Here is a 23,036-nt window from a genome sequence, read left to right on the forward strand (position 1 = left end):
ATGAACGTACTTTGGTGCGAAAAGTGCAAATCAATCCCAGATAACAGCAAAGAGCCTTGTGAAGATGCTGAAGGAAACAGGTACAAAAGTATCTATATCCACAGTTAAAACGAGTGCCTATATTGACATAACCTGAAAGGCCGCTCAGCAAGGAAGAAGCCACTGCTCCAAAACAGCCATAAGAAAAAAAGCCAGACTACGGTTTGCAACTGCACATGGGAACAAAGATCGTACGTTTTGGAGAAATTTCCTCTGGTCTGATGAAACAAAAATAGAACTGTTTAGCCATAATGACCACCGTTATGTTTGGAGAAAAAAGGGGGAGGCTTGCAAGCCGAAGAACCCCATCCCAACCGTGAAGCACGGGGGTGGCAGCATCATGTTGTGGGGGTGCCTTTCTGCAGGAGGGACTGGTGCACTTCACAAAGTAGATACCATCATGAGGGAGGAAAATTGTGGATATATTGAAGCAACATCTCAAGACGTCAGTCAGGAAGTTGAAGCTTGGTCGCAAATGGGTCTTCCAAATGGACAATGACCCCAAGCATACTTCCAACGTTGTGGCAAAATGGCTTAAGGACAACAAAGTCAAGGTATTGGAGTGGCCATCACAAAGCCCTGACCTCAATCCTATAGAAAATCTTTGGGCAGAACTGAAAAAGCGTGTGCGAGCAAGGAGGCCTACAAACCTGACTCAGTTACACCAGCTCTGTCAGGAGGAATGCCCCAAAATTCACCCAACTTATTGAGGGAAGCTTGTGGAAGGCTACCCAAAACGTTGAACCAAAGTAAAACAATTTAAAGGCAATGCTACCAAATACTGATTGAGTGTATGTAAACTTCTGACCCACTGGGAATGTGATGAAAGAAATAAAAGCTGAAATAAATCATTCTCTCTACTATTATTCTGACATTTCACATTCTTAAATTAAAGTGGTGATCCTAACTGACCTAAGACAGGGAATGTTTACTAGGATTAAATGTCAGGAATTGTGAAAAAATGTGGGTAAATGTATTTGGCTAAGCTGTATGTAAACTTCAACTGTATATCCAGTGATGGAAAAAGTACCCAATTGTCATACTTGAGTAAAAGTAAAAGATACCTTAATAGAAAATTACTCAAGTAAAAGTCACTCAGTAAAATTCTACTTGAGTAATAGTCTAAAAGTATTTGGTTTACAATATACTGAAGTATTAAAAGTAAAAGTATAAATAATTTCAATTTAGCAAACATATATCAAGCAAACCAGATGGCACCATTATCTTGTATTTTTTATTTACAGAAAGCCACCTGCACACTCCAACATTCAGACATCATTTACAAACAGATCATGTGTGTTTAGTGAGTCTGCCAGATCAGAGGTAGTAGGGATGACCAGGGATGTTTGGTTGATAAGTGCGTAAATTGGACTATTTTCCTGTCCTGCTAAGCATTCAAAATGTAACGAGCACTTTTGGGTGTTAAGTAAAAAGTACAATATTTTCTTAAGGAATGTAGTGAAGTAAAAGTAGTCAAAAATATAAATAGTAAAGTAAAGTACAGATACCCAAAAAAACTTCTTAAGTAGTACTGTGAAGTGTTTTTACTTAAGTACTTTAAATCACTGTGTATATATCTTCTTGATGCTCAAAAAGGCTTTTCTGGCGCAATAAATGAGACATTAATGAGCTCATGTGGAGACAATGATAAGATCTCATCTATTGCTCATGCTTCTCAAATGGAAGTCTCAATTCAAGCTCATTTGTCTCATGAACGTTTCCTCTTAGGAGAAACAGTTCAGATATAAGGGATCACTAAATTATACAAAATTGAGATCTCCCATTTTTCTTCAGATATGAAAAAAAGACCACTGATCAAAATACTTTCCCTCTGGGCTGATATCACCATTTAGCAACATACCATGATAGCACATTGTCTGTCATACTCACTTGTATACTTGACACTCTCTCTCCAGGTCTCTCCTATTGATTAAGTGTTGTGGCACCTTCTTGATTGCAGCCCAGGTGTCATTGTACTTCTCCCTGTATACCTTCCCAAACGAGCCAGCAGCAAGAGTTTTGGTGGAATACGCCATCTAGGGGTTTGGTGGGGAGTGGGCAGTGATGTTAAGATCTGACAGAAATTAGAAAAATGTTGACCAAAAACGACTAAAGCATTCATCTCTGCATAACATTTGTTGTAGTACTATTGTAAGGGTAAGTACACCCTACAGAGTCAATTCTCTCAAAGTTACAAAGACAAAGAGAGAATTCCAAATAAGATGATAATGGAGTTGGTGAGAAGGGTTTGTCTGTTGACTAGAAACTAAAGCAAACAGTGTTGCAACCGCAGTACAGTGTCTGAATACCCATACTTGCGTCCAAAATAGTAGGCCGTTTGAGTATGTGAAATAGTAAAGTTTAATAGTAAGCAACATTTCGAAAATCGATTATACTTTAAATGCCTGGATGTCGTTTGGGCTTTGACAAATCAATTAGATATGGGCATGGTGGAAAAAGTACCCAGTGGTCATATTTGAGATACCTTAATAGAAAATGACTCAAGTAAAAGAGAAAGTTACACAGTAAAATACTACTTGAGCAAAAGTCTAAAGGTATTTGGTTTTAAATGAACTTGTTTCAAAAGTAAATATCATTGCTAAAATATACTGTATGAAGTATGAAAAGTAAAAGTATAAATCATTTAAAAGTATTGATATTAAGCAAACCAACCAGTACAATTTTTTTGTTTTTATTTTATGGATAGCCAGGAGCACACTCCAACACTCAGACATATTTGGCAAACAAAGCATATGTGTTTAGTGAGTCCACCAGATCAGGCGCAGTAGGGATGACCAGGATGTTCTGTTCCTGTCCTGCCAAGCATTGAAAATGTAACGAGTACTTTTGGGTGTCAGGGATCATGCATGGAGTAAAAAGTACATTATTTTCTTTAGGAATCTAGTGTAAGTAAAAGTTGTCAAAAATAGAAATAGTAAAGTAAAGTAAAAATACCGCAAATAACTAGTTAAGTAGTACTTTAAAGTATTTTTTACTTTTTACTTACTTAGGCTACTTTACACCACTGGAAATGGGGATGCACTAGCGAAATCGACAAATAGCGGGGAAACAGCGCAATCGCGCACGAGGCATTGTCAGTATTACAAAATATAATGTTTAATATGTGAATTTTTGAAAATCGAGTATGGTTTATATACAATCCACACTTTTCCACGATGCATTGGAAGAGGTGGGCTGCAAGTGATTGGCTTCTTGAAGAGAAGTAGGACCGAACAACAAAACTAGGAAACTTAATTGTGAAGATGCCGAATAGCAAAGACTCTGCGGTAGTGTTCAAATGTAGGCTAAGTCGTTTTTGTTCTCCTTAAACTAATCATTGTATTGCATCGTAGGTTACATCTTTGAAAACAGAAGCTTTATTATTATAATTTTTTTAATCCAAAAAGTGGATTTTTGTTTTCTCCCTGAAACGTTTTTAATTGTTCTCTTGGCCTTCCTCAGAGCTCTTTCTGAATGTGTCTGCACCGGGGACTCAGGATGTTGTCATTATTGATGCCATCGTTAAATCAGGCCTTTTGATTTTGAACATATGGATTGTTTTAGTTGTGTAGGCTAGGCTACCTATTTATTTACTTTATGGATCAAGCCTTAGCAGTCATTCTGATCTTGTTCCCAATGATAAGTGCTGTAGTTTATTATGTTGCTGTCCAGTGAATCTGAATTTGCGATGCTATCCATGTTTTTCTATGCAATAGCCTTTTGATTTGAACATGTGAAATGTTTTGCTGTGTGTACTAGGTTATTGGGTTTCACTAATAAATATGTTGAAATGGAACAAAATTATATTTTTCTGTCTTCAGACCTTTTTAAATAGGATAGATGCTATATGGGCTACGGGGTCGAATGTGATAGTCTGCCTATAACTAGCTGAGTAGGCCTATAACTCCATTCCTATTCTATTTTGGAGTTTACAGAAATTAATCCAATTGGAAATAAACTATTATATAAAATAGATATTGCATGCATGTCTGTTGAATTTGGAAAAATCTACCCGCACTTGGTCCCACCCCACCTACTCATCCAATCAGGAGTCGCTACTACGTTGTGGCGGTGGCATATGGCATACTTTTTACTAAATGGTATGTACTAAATAGTATGCAACGATGAGTACATAGTATGCAGTTTAAGCACAGTTGAAGTTGGAAGTTTACATACACCTTAGCTTAATACATTTACACTCAGTTTCTCAATTCCTGACATTTAATCCAAGTAAAAATGTCCTGTTTAAGGTCAGTTAGGATCATCACTTTATTTTAAGAATGTGAAATGTCAGAATAATATTAGAGAGAATGATTTATTTCAGCTTTTATTTCTTTCATCACATTCCCAGTGGGTCAGAAGTTTACATACACTCAATTAGTATTTGGTAGCATTGCCTTTAAATTGTTTTACTTGGGTCAAACGTTTTGGGTAGCCTTCCACAAGCTTCCCTCAATAAGTTGGGTGAATTTTGGCCCATTCCTCCTGACAGAGCTGGTGTAACGGAGTCAGGTTTGTAGGCCTCCTTGCTCGCACACGCTTTTTCAGTTCTGCCCACAAATGTTCTATAGGATTGAGGTCAGGGCTTTGTGATGGCCACTCCAAACCTTGACTTTGGTGTCCTTAAGCCATTTTGCCACAACTTTGGAGTATGCTTGGTGTCATTGTGCATCTGGAAGACCCATTTGCGACCAAGCTTCAACTTCCTGACTGATGTTCTGAGATTTGCTTCAATATATCCACATAATTTTCTCCCTCATGATGCCATCTATTTTGTGATGTGCACCAGTCCCTCCTGCAGCAAAGCACCCCCACAACATGATGCTGCCACCCCTGTGCTTCACGATTGGGATGGTGTTCTTTGGCTTGCAAGCATCCCCCTTTTTCCTCCAAACATAACCATGGTCATTATGGCCAAACAGTTTCTCTTTTTGTTTCATCAGACCAGAGGACATTTCTCCAAAAAGTACAATCTTTGCCCCATGTGCAGTTGCAAACCGTAGTCTGGCTTTTAATGGCGGTTTTGGAGTAGTGGCTTCTTCCTTGCTGAGCGGCCTTTCAGGTTATGTCGATATAGGACTCGTTTTTACTTGTGGTATAGATACTTTTGTCCTGTTTCCTCCAGCATCTTCACAATGTCCTTTGCTGTTGCTCTGGATAGATTTGCAGTTTTCGCACCAAAGTACGTTCATCTCTAGGAGACAGAACTAGTCTCTCTTCCAGAGCGGTATGACGGCTGTATAGTCCCATGGTGTTTATACTTGCGTACTACTGTTTGTAAGATGAACGTTGTACCTTCAGGTTTTGGAAATTGCTCCAAGGATGACCAGACTTTTGGAGGATTTTTTTTTGAGATTTTTTTCTGAGGTCTTGGCTGATTTTCTTTGATATTCACATGATGTCAAGCAAAGAGGCACTGAGTTTGAAGGTAGGCCTTGAAATACATCCACAGGTACACCTCACATTGACTCAAATGATGTCAATTAGCCTATCAGAAGCTTCTAAAGCCAGGACATAATTTTCTGGAATTTTCCAAGCTGTTTAAAAGGCACAGTCAACTTAGTGTATGTAAACTTCTGACCCACTGGAATTGTGATACAGTGAATGATAAGTGAAATAATCTGTCTGTAAACAATTGTTGGAAAAATTACTTGTGTCATGCACAAAGTAGATGTCCTAACCGACTTGCCAAACTATAGTTTGTTAACAAGAAATTTGTGGAGTGGTTGAAAAAACAAGTTTTAATGACTCCAACCTAAGTGTATGTAAACTTCCGACTTCAACTGTATGTAGTATGGGTATTCGGACAATTCCAGTTTCTCCTATAGTAAGGTGGAAATTCTGTTAATTTAAACTGGTATTCTAATCCATTCAAAACCAACCAAACTATAATTGAGGCACTCCCAGATAGAGCAGTACCCTATTTATGCCAGCGGGGTAAAATTTGTAAAACAGGTTATTTCATACTCTACACAGGAACAAATGTCACATCCTGTGTTGTGTGACATCCATTTGTCATTCATTGGCATAGTAACAATATACACTGAGTGTACAAAACTGCTCTTTTCATGACATAGACTGACCAGGTGAAAGCTATGAATCTCTTGAGTTCAACTGTTAAATCCACTTCAAATCAGTGTAGATGAAGGGGAGGAGACAGGTTAAAGAAGGATTTTTTTTTAGCATTGAGACAAATAAGACATGGATTGTGTATGTGTGCCATTCAGAGGGTGAATGGGCAAGTTAAATATGAAAGTGCCTTTGAAGGGTTGGTTTAGTAGGTGCCAGGTGCATCGGTTTGAGTGTGTCAAGAACTGCAACGCTGCTGGGTTTTTCACACTCAACAGTTTCCCGTGTGTATCAAGAATGGTCCACCACCCATAGGACATCCACAACTGTGGAAAGTATTGGAAAGTATTGGAGTCAACATGGGACAGCATCCCTGTGGATGCCCGACGAATTGAGGCTGTTCTGAGGGCAAAAGGGGGTGAAACGCAGTAGGAAGGTGTTCCTAATGTTTTGTACACTCAGTGTAGATTATGATGTTTAGGAGCAAAGCTGTCTGAGGGACAGACATCAAGATAGCTAAATACCTTTTAGGTACCATTTGTGGCCTGCCATGAAATATATTGTGGTCCCTACTTCTGTTCCCACTACAATTACTTGAAAAGATCTTATGTTGGGAGTGACAACACATTACAATAATGAATTCATAGCTCATGCTATTCAAGCAAAGAGGGAATTGCTAAACTATGAGCATGTACAGTGCCTTTAGAAAGTATTCACACCCCTTGACTTTTTGTTGTGTTACAGCCTCAATTCTCACCCATCCACACACAATATCCCATAATGACAAAGTGAAAACATGTTATTTATAAATGTTGTAAATGTATTGAAAATGAAATACAGAAATACGTATCTCTAAGTATTCACACCCCTGAGTGAATTCTTTGTAGAATAACATTTGACAGTGATTATAGCTGTGAGTCTTTCTGGGTAAGTCCCTAAGAGCTTTCCACACCTGGATTGTGCAACATTTGGCCATTATTCTTTTCAAAATTCTTCAAGCTCTGCCAAATTGTTTGTTGATCATTTCTAGACAACCATTTTAAGGTCTTGCCATGGAATTGCAAGTAGATTTAAGTCAAATCTGTAACTCGGCCACTCAGAAACATTCACTGTCTTCTTGGTAAGCAACTCCAGTGTAGATCTGGCCTTGTGTTTTAGGTTATTGTCCTGCTGAAAGGTGAATGACTCTCCCAGTGTCTGGTGGAAAATAGATTGAACCAGATTTTCCTCTAGAATTTTGCCTGTGCTTAGCTCCATTCCGTTTCTTTTTTATCCTGAAAAACTCCACAGTCCTTAACATTTACAAGCATACACATAACATGATGCAGCCACCACTATGCTTGAAAATATGAAAAGTGGTACTCAGTAATGTGTTGTATTGGATTTGCCCCAAACAAAATGTTAATTGCTTTGCCACATATTTTGCGGTATTACTTTAGTGCCTTGTTGCAAACAGGATGCATGTTTTGGAATATGTTTTATTCTGTACAGGCTTCCTTCTTTTAACTCCATCAATTAGGTTAGTATTGTTAAGTAACTAAAATGTTGTTGATCCATCATCAGTCGTTTTCTCCTATCATAGCCATTACACTCTGTACTTGTTTTAAAGTCACCATTGGCCTCATGGTGAAATCCCTGAGCGGTGTCCTTCCTCTCCGGCAACTGAGTTAGGAAGGATGCCTGCATCTTTGTAGTGACTGGGAATATTGATACACCATCCAAAGTGTAATTAATAACTTCACCATGCTCAAAGGGATATTCACTGTCTTTTTTTTTTTACCCATATACCAATAGGTGCCCTTCTTTGCGACGCATTGGAAAACCTTCATGGTCTTTGTGGTTGAATCTGTGTTTGAAATTGACTGCTTCACTGAGGAAACTTCCAGATAATTGTATGTGTGGGGTACAGAGATGAGGTCATTCAAAAATAATGTTAAACATTATTATGCACACATAGTGAGTCAATGCAACTTATGTGACTTAAGCACATTTTTACTCCTGAACTTAATTGAATAGTTATTGACTCAAGACATTTCAGCTTTTCATTTTTTATCAATTGCAAAAATGTCAAAAAACAGAAATCCACTATGACATTATGGGGTATTGTGTGTCGGACAGTGACATTTTTTTCCTAAATTAATCTATTTTAAATTCAGGCTGTAACACAACAAAATGTTGTAAAAGTCAAGCAGTGTGAATACTTTCTAAAGGCTCTGTAAGTATGCAGAATATGAAAATGATTTCCCCCCCAGCAATGTGCAGCTCTCCTGACTTTGCCTTTACACGAATGGCCACATTGGGCAAATTACGCTGACACCTCTAGAAACCGGATATACATGTGTTTTTAATGCCTCATGATAGGCAATAACATTTGCACTCCTCTCTAGTAGATACTTACATTTAATTGGACATTGATACAACACACAAAATCACAATTTCCTTTGTTCTACTTTACAAAAGCAAAGTTGATTAACTTAATGCTGGTTAGAAATGGGAAGTTAATCAAATACAGTTTATATCACCTTAAAATAACATGATCCTTACCTATAACTCCGTCAGGTTAGCTCAGGAATGGCTGCTGTCTTGCTGTGTCAGGTTCAAACATGAGAGAATACAGTTGTCTGTGTTTTTTTACCTCTCCTCTGCCCACCCCTAAAGTAGTCACGCCCCTTTATCTGGTGTCATACTGTGATGAAACTGTAGGACAGCTTTCAAGGAAAGACATGTCCAAATACTGAACGAATGGCTCATACCTGCTCCTGCTTGCTAAACTCTGCCCGGGACTCTGAGAGACTGATATAAGGCAGAGCCGAGAGTGCAGGAAGATCTTGGCGGGGGAGCTGGTGCTTTGATGTATATTGGGCTCTTTAACCCTTGCAAGTATCCGCAGTTCAAGTTTCAAGCTTTGTATGCCACGTGCACAAGTACAGTGAAATGCCTTTCTTGCAAGCTCCAAACCCAACAATGTAGTAATCAATATCAATGTAGCACAAAAACATTTAATATGTTAAAACAACACACAAGAAATAAAAATAAGAAATAAAAACAACTGGAGAAAGTAAGAAGCTATATACAGTTGAAGTCGGAAGTTTACATACACTTAGGTTGGAGTCATTAAAACTCGTTTTTCAACCACTCCACCAATGTCTTGTTAACAAACTATAGTTTTGGCAAGTCAGTTAGGACATGTACTGTGTTCATGACACAAGTAATTTTTCCAACAATTGTTTACAGACAGATTATTTTACTTATCATTCACTGTATCACAATTCCAGTGGGTCAGAAGTTTACATACTCTAAGTTGACTGTGCCTTTAAACAGCTTGGAAAATTCCAGAAAATGATGTCATGGCTTAGAAGCTTCTGACATCATTTGAGTCAATTGGAGGTGGGAGCATAGGTTGCTGCATTTGTCTTCGCCATCTTGGTTTCCTGGATTCACAGTGATTAACCTGAAACCGAGTATAGCCTAGCTGTTGCTTCTGTCCAGGTTTTTTGTAGCTTATTCAGTGCACCGTAGATGTGCATCTACTGCAGGGCCCAAAGATGTTGCACACACCCAGACCCCAAGAGGGGGTCCGTCACCTTGAGAAGCAAAGTGTTTTTAAATGCAACATTTAAATGTTCATTGTTATATCCATGTCCCAGTTTGTCCATAGCCATTTAAATGACAGTGTGGGTTACGAGGGGCAGGCAGAACAGTACTGCAGACTGTGTGGCTTAAAGTGAGCTGGGTTCTATATGGATTTATTAGTTCTATATGACCATATCCCCCGTGCATCCCGCAAAGGCGGAGGTGTTGCTAACATTTACGATAGCAAATTTCAATTTACAAAAAGAAAAAATGACGTTTTCATCTTTTGAGCTTCTAGTCATGAAATCTATGCAGCCTACTCAATCACTTTTTATAGCCACTGTTTATAGGCCTCCTGGGCCATATACAGCGTTCCTCTCTGAGTTCCCTGAATTCCTATCGGACCTTGTAGTCATAGCAGATCATATTCTCATTTTTGGTGATTTTAATATTCATATGGAGAAGTCCACAGACCCACTCCAAAAGTCTTTCGGAGCCATCATCGACTCAGTGGGTTTTGTCCAACATGTCTCTGGACCTACTCACTGCCACAGTCATACTCTGGACRTAGTTTTGTCCCATGGAATAAATGTTGTAGATCTTAATGTTTTTCCTCATAATCCTGGACTYTCGGACCACCATTTTATTACGTTTGCAATCGCAACAAATAATCTGCTCAGACCCCAACCAAGGAGCATCAAAAGTCGTGCTATAAATTCTCAGACAACACAAAAATTCCTTGATGCCCTTCCAGACTCCTTCTGCCTACCCAAGGACGTCAGAGGACAAAAATCAGTTAACCACCTAACTGAGGAACTCAATTTAACCTTGCGCAATACCCTAGATGCAGTTGCACCCCTAAAAACGAAAAACATTTGTCATAAGAAACTAGCTCCCTGGTATACAGAAAATACCCGAGCTCTGAAGCAAGCTTCCAGAAATTGGAACGGAAATGGCGCCACACCAAACTGGAAGTCTTTCGACTAGCTTGGAAGACAGTACCTGCAGTATCGAAGAGCCCTCACTGCTGCTCGATCATCCTACTTTTCCAACTTAATTGAGGAAAATAAGAACAATCCAAAATTTATTTTTGATACTGTTGCAAAGCTAACTAAAAAGCAGCATTCCCCAAGAGAGGATGGCTTTCACTTCAGCAGTAATAAATTCATGAACTTCTTTGAGGAAAAGATCATGATCATTAGAAAGCAAATTACGGACTCCTCTTTAAATTGCGTATTCCTCCAGGCTTAGCTGTCCTGGATCTGCACAGCTCTGCCAGGGCCTGGGATCGGGAGAGACACTTAAGTGTTTAGTACTATATCTCTTGACACAATGATGAAAATAATCATGGCCTCTAAACCTTCAAGCTGCATACTGGATCCTATCCAACTAAACTACTGAAAGAGCTGCTTCATGTGCTTGGCCCTCCTAGTTGAACTAAATAAACGGCTCTCTATCCACCGGAGTGTACCAAACTCACTAAAAGTGGCAGTAATAAAGCCTCTCTTGAAAAAGCCAAACCTTGACCGGAAAATATAAAAAACTATCGGCCTATATCGAATCCCATTCCTCTCAAAAGTTTTTGAAAAGCTGTTGCGCAGCAACTCACTGCCTTCCTGAAGACAAACAATGTATACGAAATGCTTCAGTCTGGTTTAGACCCCATCATAGCACTGAGACTGCACTTGTGAAGGTGGTAAATGACCTTTTAATGGCGTCAGACGAGGCTCTGCATCTGTCCTCGTGCTACTAGACCTAGTGCTGCCTTGACACCATCGATCACCACATTCTTTTGGAGAGACTGGAAAACCAAAATGGTCTACACGGACAAATTCGGCCTGGTTTAGATCTTATCTGTCGGAAAGATATCAGTTTGTCTCTGTGAATGGTTTGTCCTCTGACAAATCAACTGTACATTTCGTGTTCCTCAAGGTTCCGTTTTTGACCACTATTGTTTTCACTATATATTTACCTCTTGGGATGTTATCGAAAACATAATGTTAACTTTCACTGCTATGCGGATGACACACAGCTGTAAAACATGGTGAAGCCCCAAAATTGCCCTCGCTAGAAGCCTGTGTTTCAGACATAAGGAAGTGGATGGCTGAAAACTTTCTACTTTTAAACTCGGACAAAACAGAGATGCTTGTTCTAGGTCCCAAGAAACAAAGAGATCTTCTGTTAAATCTGACAATTAATCTTGATGGTTTGTAAAGTCGTCTCAAATAAAACTGGGAAGGACCTCGGCGTTACTCTTGACCCTGATCTCTCTTTTGACGAACATATCAAGACTGTTTCAAGGACAGCTTTTTTCCATCTACGAACATTGCAAAAATCAGACATTTTCTGTCCAAAAATGATGCAGAAAAATTAATCCATGCATTTGTTACTTCTAGGTTAGACTACTGCAATGCTCTACTTTCCGGCTACCCGGATAAAGCACTAAAAAACTTCAGTGTAGTGAAATACGGCTGCTAGAATCCTGACTAGAACCAAGAAATTTGATCATATTACTCCAGTGCTAGCTTCCCTACACTGGCTTCCTGTTAAGGCAAGGGCTGATTCAAGTTTTACTGTTAACCTATAAAGCGTTACATGGGCTTGCTCCTACCTATCTTTCCGAGTTGGTCCTGCCGTACATACCTACACGTACGCTACGGTCACAAGACGCAGCCTCCACTTGTCCTAGAATTTCTAAGCAAACAGCTGGAGGCAGGGCTTTCTCCTATAGATCTCCATTTTTATGGAACGGTCTGCCTACCCGTGAGAGACGCAGACTCGGTCTCAACCTTTAAGTCTTTACTGAGACTTATCTCTTCTAGGTCATATGATGAGTGTAGTCTGGCCCAGGAGTGTGAAGGTGAACGGAAAGCTCTGGAGCAACGACCGCCCTTGCTGTCTCTGCCTGGCCGGTTCCCTCTCTCCACTGGTTCTCGCCTCTAACCCTATTACAGGGGCTGAGTCACTGGTTTACTGGTGCTCTTTCATGCCGTCCCTAGGAGGGTGCGTCACTTGAGTGGGTTGAGTTACTGACGTGATCTTCCTGTCTGGGTTGGCGCCCCCCTTGTGTTGTGCTGTGGTGGAGATCTTTTGGGCTATACTCGCCTGTCTCAGGATTGTAAGTTGGTGGTTGAAGATATCCCTCTAGTGGTGCGGGGCTGTGCTTTGGCAAGTGGGTGGGGTTATATCCTTCCTGTTTGGCACTGTCCGGGGTATCATCGGATGGGGCCACAGTGTCTCCTGACCCCTCCTGTCTCAGCCTCCAGTATTTATGCTGCAGTAGTTTATGTGTCGGGGGTGAGTCAGTTGGTTATATCTGGTACTTCTCCTGTCTTATCCAGTTGCCTGTGTGAATTTAAGTATGCTCTCTCTGATTCTCTCCTTCTCTCTTTCTTTCTCTCTCTCGGAGAACCTGAGCCCTAGGACCATACGTCAGGACTACCGGCATGATGACTCCTTGCTGTCCCAGTCCACCTGGCCTCTGCTATTCCAGTTTCAACTGTTCTGCTGCGCGTTATGGAACCCTACCTGTCCCAGACCTGCGTTTTCAACTCTTAATGATCGGCTATGAAAAGCCAACGACATTTATTCCTGATTATTATTTGACCATGCTTGTCACTTAGAACATCTTGGCCATGTTCTGTTATAATCTCCACCCGGCACAGCCAGAAGAGGACTGCGCACCCCTCATAGCCTGGTTCCTCTCTAGGTTTCTTCCTAGGTTTTGGCCTTTCTAGGGAGTTTTCCTAGCCACCGTGCTTCTACACCTGCATTGCTTGCTGTTTGGGTTTAGGCTGGGTTTCTGTACAGCACTTAGATATTAGCTGATGTTACGAAGGGCGAATTAAAATAAACTTGATTTGATATAATGTGTGGGCCTTTGATTCTATTTGACGCTATCACTATCTTCTGTCGTGGTTTTCTTGACGTCGTGTGTTGAGCTAAACCCTGTTTGCATTGAAGTTGCATGCTTCCAGAGTTGTTGATACTCAGTTTCCCCGTGTAACTGCATGTTCACCTTTGTGCGCGTGTCACATTCTACAGCATGTTCTTTTTCACATATTATTACGGCGCTCACTTGAGTCCACGCTGTCCTAGAATTGGTATGTTCTAATAAAGATCATTGTTTGTTAAACTGTGTTGTTTGTTTGTGATAACTGTGTTGTGTGTCCAAGCCTCGGACACCTGACTGTACTGATTAAAACAAAAGGTGGTTGTCTCACTAAGCTACTCTGATCAATCCAGTACTTGTCCCACTGGACCCTCCACCCTCTGGCGGACCCCTGCCCACCCTCTGGTCCCTCCACCCTCTGGACCCTCCCACCTCTGACCCCCCCACCCTCTGGACCCTCCCACCCTCCTGGACCCTCCCACCCTCTGGTGGACCGTCGACCACCCTCTTGGACCCTCCCACCCTCTGGTGGACCCTCCCACCCTCTGGTCGGACCCTCCCACCCTCTGGACCCTCCCCCCTCTTGACCCTCCCACCTCTGGACCCTCCCACCCTTCTGTGTGGACCCTCCCACCCTCTGTTGGACCCTCCCACCTTCTGGGACCCTCCCACCCTCTGGACCCTCCCACCCTCTGGTCCGCAAGATTTATTATAATACATAGAGAAAGTGTGCCAGGAGTTGAACCATGGTATGGAAAGGCCACGGATTCAAATGCGACATGATCAGCTGAATTTCTTTAGGGGACAAAAATGTTACATGATTCAGTTAGTGACCATCTAATGCTGCTGCTCTATAATACATACACTGCATACACTTTTTCCACATTTTGTTGTGTTACAGGCTGAATTGTAAAATTATTCAATTTAGATGTTTGTCACTGGCCTATACACAATAACCCATGACTTCAAAACAGTTACAGAGTTTAATTGCTGTGATAGGAGAAAACTGAGGATGGATCAACAATATTGTATTAACTCCACATTGCTAACCTAATTGACAGAGTGAAAGCAGATAGCCTGTACAATACATAATTCCAAAACATGCATCCTGTTTGCAACAAGGCACTAAAGTAATACTGCAAAAACAAATTGCAAAGCATTTAACTTTTTGCCCTGAATACATGTTATGTTTGGGGCAAATCGAAACTCTCAATATGTTCAAGCATATTGGTGGCTGTGTCATGTTATGGGTATCTTGTAATCGTTAAGGACTGGGGATGTTTTCAGGATAAAAAATAAACAGAAGAAAAAAATCCTAGAGGAAAACCTGGTTCAGTCTGCTTTCCACCAGACAGACACTGGAAGATTAATTCACCTTTCAGCAGGCCAGGCACGACTCCAACGCCATCATTAAGTTTGCCGATGACACAACAACAACAACAATGACACAGCCTATAGGGAGGAGGCCAGAGACCTGGCTCTTCCTCTGTAGGTTTCTTCCTAGGTTCTGTCCTTTCTAGGAAGTTTTTCCTAGCCACCGTGCTTCCACACCTGAATTGCTTGCTGTTTGGGGTTTTAGGCTGGGTTTCTGTACAGCACTTTGAGATATCAGCTGATGTAAGAAGGGCTTTATAAATACATTTGATTTTAATTTGGTACCAGGATAACAACCTCGATGTGATTAAGACAAAGGAGATGATTGTGGACTACAGGAAGAGGAGGACCGAGCATGCCGCCATTCTCATCGACAGGGCTGTAGTGGAGCAAGTTGAGAGCTTCAAGTTCCTTGGTTTCCACATCACCAACAAACTATCACGGTCCAAACACACCAAGACAGTCGTGAAGAGGGCACAACAAAGCCTATTCCCCCTCAGGAGACTGAAAAGATTTGGCATGGGTCCTCAGCTCCTAAAAAAGTTCTACAGCTGCACCAGAGAGTATTCTGACTGGTTGCATCACTGCCTGGTATGGTATGGCAACTGCTCGGCCTCCAACAGCAAGGCACTACAGAGGGTAGTGCGTACGGCCCAGTACATCACTGGGGCCAAGCTTCTTGCCATCCAGGACCTCTATACCAGGCGGTGTCAGAGGAAGGCCCAAAAAATTGTCGAAGACTCCAACCACCCTAGTCATAGACTGTTCTCTCTGCTATCGCATGGAAAGCGGTACCGGAGTGTCAAGTCTAGGCCCATAAGACTCCTGAACAGCTAATCAAATGGCTTCCCAGACTATTTGCATTGCTCCCCCTCTTTTACGCTGCTGCTACTCTCTGTTTATTATCTGTGCATAGTCACTTTAACTCCATCTATATGTACATATTACCTCAATTTCCTCGACTAACCTGTGACCCCGCAGATTGACTCGAGTTACAGTTTTGACTTAAATCTGCTTGAAAATCAATGGCAAGACCTGAAAATGGTTGTCTAGCAATGATCAACAACCAATTCGACAGAGCTCAAAGAATTTTGAAAAGAATAATGAGAAAATTCTGCACAATCCAGGTGTGGAAAGCTCTTGGAGACTTACCCAGAAAGAATCACAGCTGTAATTGCTGCCAAAGGTCATTCGAATATGTATTGTCTCAGGGGGTTGAATGCTTAACTTATCAAGATATTTTTGTGTTTTATTTTTAGATTATTTTTTGCAAATGTTAGAATTTTTCTTCCATGTTGACATTAGATTATTTTCGGTAGATCATTGACGAAAAAATGTATATAATTAAATCCATTTGAATCCCTCTTTGTAACACATCAAAATGTGGAAAAAGGGCAATTTGTGTGAATTCTTTCTGAAGGCGCTGTATAAACATAGACCTAATAGCTAATCAGTAAATTATGATTTTGTAGTTGCATTGCTATTTAACATTATTCACTTTATGCAAAGTATTCATAAATAAACATATTTGCAAGATCGCAAAGGGTTGGTTCTTGACTTAATTTTTGATCTCATGAACATAGGCAATAGCTTTTCTATATGTTATATAAACCTGAATATGCCTGTGCTCGTAGAAAAAAAAACGGTGCTACCTAGAACAATAAACCAAGGGTCGTTCAGCTTGTCCATGTAGAAGAACCCTTTATGGTTCCAACCTTTTCACCTCACAAAGTTTAGCAGCCTTTATTCCTTGCCCCTGTAGAAGAGCCCCTTAGAACTGCTTTTCTATATGAAATACAGCTTTATTTTTTGGCTAATATGAATAGGCCTATTATGCCCATGTACATTTGAAACACCAGGAGGAGATGTTTCTCAAATGTCAATCAACTCTTCATGTAAGGATCAAACAATATCCCCCATCCCAGAACCCCCCCTTCAAATTTCCTTAATTTGGTGGCTAGAGTCAAATACTTTCTGTGACACACATCAGAGTCAAATACTTTCTACAGAACAAACTTCACGTCAGGATAGGCAACCGAAATTAATAATTAATATATGTATGTTCTGGTATGTTATATTAAACATATAGGAGGGAGTAAAATGTTGGCAAGCAATAAACATTTCAGAACACTATAGCTGAATTATTTTCCATACACTTTCAAAAATACTAGTCGAATAAGACATGGGAGAGATGACGAATTTTGGCAAAGAGATTTATTTATAGACTAATACAAAATCAGTAGCGGATTTAGGTACGGGCGACATGGGTCGCCACCCAGAGCGGCATCTTGCCGGAGGCGGCACGGGGCGCCCCCTGGACTTTGTAGATATGTTGCACGCAGAAGCCCGAGACTTTTTCTCCGATAATACTGTCACAGAGGAAAGGTGAAAACTAACCCCATACAAAGTTACCATAGTCTTTGATAATGCCATCTAGAGTAGCCTATTCTAGCCTACTAAATTTAATCGAAGTTTAGACATTTTCACAGCGGAGGTCTCGGTCTCCATCGAATAGCCTAAACAGGTTTATTTCTTTTTGACTTCGCATGATAAACCGAGGTCATAAAATAATACGTTTAGGGTGTCTTTCATTAAAAAAAAATTGTCTATGAACTTGGGTGCCAGTCAGAATTGCAATGAATAATATTATGCTAAATAGGGTGTATCAATAATGGTATAGCCTGGGGCTCCCAGAAAGCCTGAAAAAAAATCAATAGCCTGCTCGATTAATCAATTACGGAATCCAATATTGGGGAGATATCATTCCATGCCGAAACCATTTGGTAGCTAATCGAAATCTTGAATAAATTATGAATAGTTTGACAAAGCATAGCCTAAACGGAACATAAAAAATAAAACATTTTAGCCCGTGCAGAATAGCCTGTATTTCGTGGGGTATGCCTATATTCATTTTAGCCTGCATTAAACTCGTAATTTTAATACGACTTAAATTTTGCCTGGTGAATCATCGACATCATTTATGATTCTATCAAATTTGATAAGATTAATGATTAATTCAGCTTAATCGTTATCCTATTAGTGTGTGTAATTGGTTAAATATAAGCTATTATAGTAGGACTTTTGTATTTATATTATCCTGTGCTATTTCTCTTGACCTGTTCTTTAAAAAAAAAAAAATCAGATAAGGCGCGTAAATCCAATAACGCGTGACATAGCCTTTTACAATCCCAATAGTTAGTAGCCTATATAAAAAAGCCTTGTTCTCAGACATCACAAGGTCCATAACGCAACTCATACCCTATAAAAATGTAGCGTTTCATTTTGCTTGCCGTTATTTGGCAGTAGATTATTAACGTGGTAGCATTTAACGGCTAATGAATTTAACTAGGCCTACATCATATTCTCCAGGCCCCTATTTACGTTTTCCCAATGTCAAGATAATGATTCAGAATTACTGTTTTTATTTACCCCACAGGTGGATCCATTGCAGCATGCTCTGGGGCCTGTTGCACAAAACTAGGATAAGGGATTAAGCCAGGATATCTTGGTGATCCTGGCTCAATTGATCCGTAATCCGGTTGCACTAAAGATGGATAGGGGGCAGGAGGATATGTTATGGTATAAATTACCATGGAGATTTATTCTGTGGAGCTAGCCTGCTCCAGACCAGGCTAAATTCCAGGATCTATTTAATCTCATCCCTAATGTCAGTCAGCAGTCACCACAAATGGAAACCAATAGTTATTTCACTGCTCACTATACATTGTTATCACATATAACTAGACCCACTGTTATTATTTAAACGTTTGTGATCATTAATTTCAATGATTTTGGATAAATGATTTTTAGATGATGTTGCTATCATTAGATAATTTACAGTTTCCCATAGACTATAAGGCTATATATAAAATGATAGAATATTAGGGCCACAGAGGGAAAAAAACACAAGTCATAATATTGTAACAGTTGTTTTAAAGGAGGACAGTGTGTTAAATGACAGATTGGCATTTCTGAATTGTACTTCAGTGAGTGGTCATAAACAAAGAATTGCTGATGTGCCCAGAATTATTATCCTTAAGTATAAGCATGCTCAATATGTATACAATTACTAGAAAAACATATGTTAGCTTTCGCAGAAAGAACCAGCCTCCATAAATTTGCTGATACTTTATCTTCTTTTTCTAGCACGCTCATGTGGCCTAGTACTCTGTCATATAACAAATACACATTCCATATGAATATAAAAACACAGTGTGTAACATTATGTTCCTTTATTGAATAAGGACAAAACAAAGCAGGTAAACCATCAGCTCCTTTCGAAACTGAAGTCACAGTGACTCTACAAGATGGAAAGCACAGAATCCAAGCATATTATACAAAATGATACATACACATTCAAAGGTCTGTATATAACACACCCTGCATGTCTGCACACTAAAATAAATGCAGGACAAATCCATACACATCAAACTGAACAGACAAATGAATGGATGCAGTAGCCTCCCTGCAGCCTTGTATTACACACAGTATACGCCCAAACATCATAAGAGGCCAAATTAGTCAAAAAACGAAAACCCAAAACCCAAATTCCTCGCCACCGCAGGACTATTTAACCAAAATTGAAAGCACACATACTAACTAAAATAATTCAACACATATTGGTCCCTCAGCAAGCCGACCACTGTCGTCATCAGGGAAGATTGCCGGATTGTCCCAGTCCATGGCTGGTGGCACTCTGGGGCCTCTCCTTCCTCAGGCAGGCCACATTGTGGAGGACAGCACAAGCCACAGTAATATCACATGCCCTAACAGGGCTGACCCTTAATTTGTGAAGGCAGTGAAGCGTGCCTTCAGGAGGCCAAAGGTCATTTCAACTCTGGCCCTGGTCCTGGCATGGCATGGTTGTAGGCCTGCTGTGCTTCCTGGGGTCTGTGAAAGGTGTCAGGAGAAAAGGCTGGCAGCCATACCCCCTGTCTCCCAGCAACACACCAGAGAAATCACCTGTCAACACAAAATCTCATCATTACTACCTCATAAACAGTGATATTTCTTGACACACCATGATGGTTATAAATAGGGGTTGTGTGGCTTACCTTGTGATAGGCACTGATAGATTTCAGAGGCCCGAAAGATTCTGGAGTCATGGACTGAGCCAGGCCATTTTGCCACAACATTGCTGATCACACAGTCAGCATTGCAGACCATCTGAAATCATAAGATGAGGAATATTCACCAATCAATGCACATCACTGGCAATGCAAGAGTGTCGTCAATGGACAATATCAAAAAGTTATGTTCACCTGAACATTAAATGCTGTGAAAGGATTTCCTATTCACAAAAATCGGCCTCATGGCACCTGAGGGGCTTTTATCCTTATGTGTGTGCAGTCCACTGCACCAATGACATTGGGGAACCTGTCACACAAAGTAATGAGTATCCTACTATGTGTTAACAGTTGTCCTGTAATTTGTAGATCTCTTACCTGCAATCCTATAGAACTCCTCTTTGATGTCACAGAGTCTTCTGTGGCCAGGGAAGGAGATGAAGACATCTGCTATGCTTTGATAGCCAGACACACACTCTTATTGTGCGGCAAATTGTGGCCTTGTTCAGCTGTTCTGCATCCCCACTGAGTACAGGAAGGCTCACTAGCAAAAAAGCGCAAGGCCACACAACCATTTGCTCCACACTCAGTGCATGGCTCCGTGCAGTGCGGTGCTTAATCCTGGGACCCAGTAGTCTGCATAGATACCTGATGCCATCTGCAGAAAACTTGTATTTTTCATATAGATGGTCATCAGGGAAGGCCAGTGGGTCCAACCGGTCCCTGAAGACCCTTTCTCGCCTGAAGGCTCTCCAGCACAAGTGCTTCTTCATCCACCACATCTCGCACGAATGGGCATGCCATTGTCAGAGCAGAAAGGAACACACAATTTTGGGCCTTCATATAGGCTAGTGGCACACCTGGTGCTGGGGGGGGTGGGCAAAAGAGGGGATGCCTTATAACGATGACTTGGTTGTACTGATTGCTGGGAAAATAAAAAAAAACTTAGAAAAGATGCCACCGTCCTGTGTGCTCACAATAAGAGCTCATATGTCATGGCTCACTTGACTTTACGAGAATATACCTAATTTTTATTTTGAGCTGTGTCATCTTCTTGGAGCTGGGGAGGAAAGAAAAATAATGATTAATACATTTGTGTTACAGTTTAGCATACAGTGTACATTGAAGGCATATCTCACCTCCCTCTCAAGTTTTTTTATTTCAAGGTCCAGTTTCCTAATTGTCCTCTTTTTTATTTCGGACTCCAGTGCAAGATTTTCCATCTTTTTCTTCTTGTACTGAATGTCTATGTCTGCCAGTTTCTATTTGGCGCCGGAGGTGGTTGCCATACAACTTTCTGATAGCTTGTGAGCTCTGTGAACACAATACAATTAGCGCAGCTGGAATTTGCAGGATGTGGTGTCCTTTTATTAATACGCACTATGTTGCCAGGCTGGTTTTCCCACTGTATAGCATCTGGGTCCTGTAAAAGAAATTAGATTTTTTGATTTTGATGAGACTCCTCACCATTGTAGAGTAAATAGTACTTTCATAGTCTTAACATGATACCTCATGCCTTCTGGAATCCAGAGAGATGGTCTCCTCCTCATCATCATCATGTGCTGTTGCTGCTGCACTGGGCCTTCACCCTATCACATTTAATCGGATTCATATTGAAGCTAGTAGACAAGACATGCAGGCCTACAGTATGCCTTTGATGGAGTACTCACTGGATCAGCATCGTCTGGTGCTTGTGCTGGTGGCTCTAACAGGAACACAGTGCTGCCAGACACTGCAAGGCAATAGGTAAACCAAAGTCAGACAGTCCAAATTGATTCAATATGAATGTGGTTGTATCCCATGTAGAGATGGAAGGACATACCTTGAATGAAGCGGGTGGCATCTTGGAGGAACCTATGCTCGTCTCTTTCCCCCCAGGGATCCCTCTAAGACGGGCCTGCCTTTATTTAGCTCCAAGGCATGTCCTCTGCTGGGGTAAGGTCAGCCTTTGTGACCCACCACCCGTGCCTTGTCTGTGGGTATTCTTTTTCACTGCTAAAACAGTACAGACAATGTGTGAGCAGGCACCTTCTGGGTACAATATATGCTTGTGCTTTGTTAAATATTAGTCAGGGACCATACCATTCTGCAGAATGTTCTTGTATTTGATTTTGACCTGCTGCCATGTCCGTTTTGGCCCGTTCATGTTTAATCTACACACACACACACACCACACACCACACACACACACACATTTAATGGAGTCACACTGCAAAAAATTACTTGGTATTTTTGTCTTGTTTTCAGTAAAAATATCAAAAAATTTATCATAGCTTTATACAGTGTGATGGAGTTACTTTACACAATTTCACTCATATCTGCAGTGCATTTCAATTAAAAATTTAACCGTTTCATAATTACAGTACAACTGCATTTTGGAGATGTGAATTAAATATTTGAATTGTAATTGTGATGTTTCAGCGGAGCGGTGAGTGTGTAATTGTGCACTACTTACGCATTCAGGCGGTCTGCAATACTTTGCCACGCTTTTTCTCTTTGCTTTATCACTGTGGCGGTGTTGCCTTTCTTCTTAATTATATCTTTTACCTCCTCGTATGCCTCCATGAGGATTTGTGCTTCCGACGGGGAAAAGTACGCGGCTCTAGTTGCCATGGTAAATCAGTTAATCTGTGATCTGTGGCGGGGTCTATTTGAGTGAGCCGTGAGCGCGCACATATCCAGGATTGGTTTCACCTGGCTTATGAATCCGTGTCTGCTCATCCTGGCTTGGTCTTTGTGCAACCATTAAGCCTGGACGCACATGTTTTGGCTTCATTGAGCTCAGCTGAGTCATTTATCCCGGATGTCTTAATTCTACTTTTGTGCAACAGGCCCCAGGAGAGTGGGTAAGTCTACAACTAACTAATCTTGTGTGTGTGTGTGGCGCGCACACACGTTTGCTTAGATCATGGATTGGCATTGACCATGGCAGGTTAACCCAGGAAGATACATTTATTAAATGTATTTGTATAGGTGTGCTGGCTTCTTAGGCAGATATGAAGCACAGCATCTGGACTGATCAT

At 40.8% G+C, this 23,036-nt stretch overlaps 1 protein-coding gene and 1 long non-coding RNA gene across 3 annotated transcripts in view; both read right to left on the reverse strand.

The window, feature by feature from the left end:
• Positions 1-8,758, reverse strand: part of LOC111965173 (uncharacterized) — a 33,520-nt gene extending 24,762 nt beyond the window's left edge. Inside the window, exons 1-2 of one of the 2 annotated variants that reach the window (XM_070444027.1) lie at positions 8,653-8,758; positions 1,930-2,075 (exon numbers count right to left, since the gene is read on the reverse strand). In XM_070444027.1, the coding sequence (XP_070300128.1) occupies positions 1,930-2,075 (146 nt within the window). In that variant the 5' untranslated portion in view covers positions 8,653-8,758. Of the gene's footprint in view, positions 1-1,929; positions 2,114-8,652 lie in introns of both variants that reach the window. The other variant, XM_070444028.1, reaches the window with a different exon arrangement.
• Positions 8,759-20,960: 12,202 nt separating this feature from the next.
• Positions 20,961-21,587, reverse strand: LOC139027833 (uncharacterized). Its single transcript, XR_011479987.1, has 4 exons — positions 21,523-21,587; positions 21,395-21,436; positions 21,153-21,327; positions 20,961-21,073 (listed from the first exon to the last, which is right to left on the reverse strand). It is a non-coding gene; the product is annotated as an uncharacterized lncRNA (long non-coding RNA).
• Between the last annotated feature and the right edge of the window lie 1,449 nt (positions 21,588-23,036).

Source organism: Salvelinus sp. IW2-2015, linkage group LG6.1 (genome assembly GCF_002910315.2).
Source record: "Salvelinus sp. IW2-2015 linkage group LG6.1, ASM291031v2, whole genome shotgun sequence".
Taxonomy (NCBI): Eukaryota; Metazoa; Chordata; class Actinopteri; order Salmoniformes; family Salmonidae; genus Salvelinus; species Salvelinus sp. IW2-2015.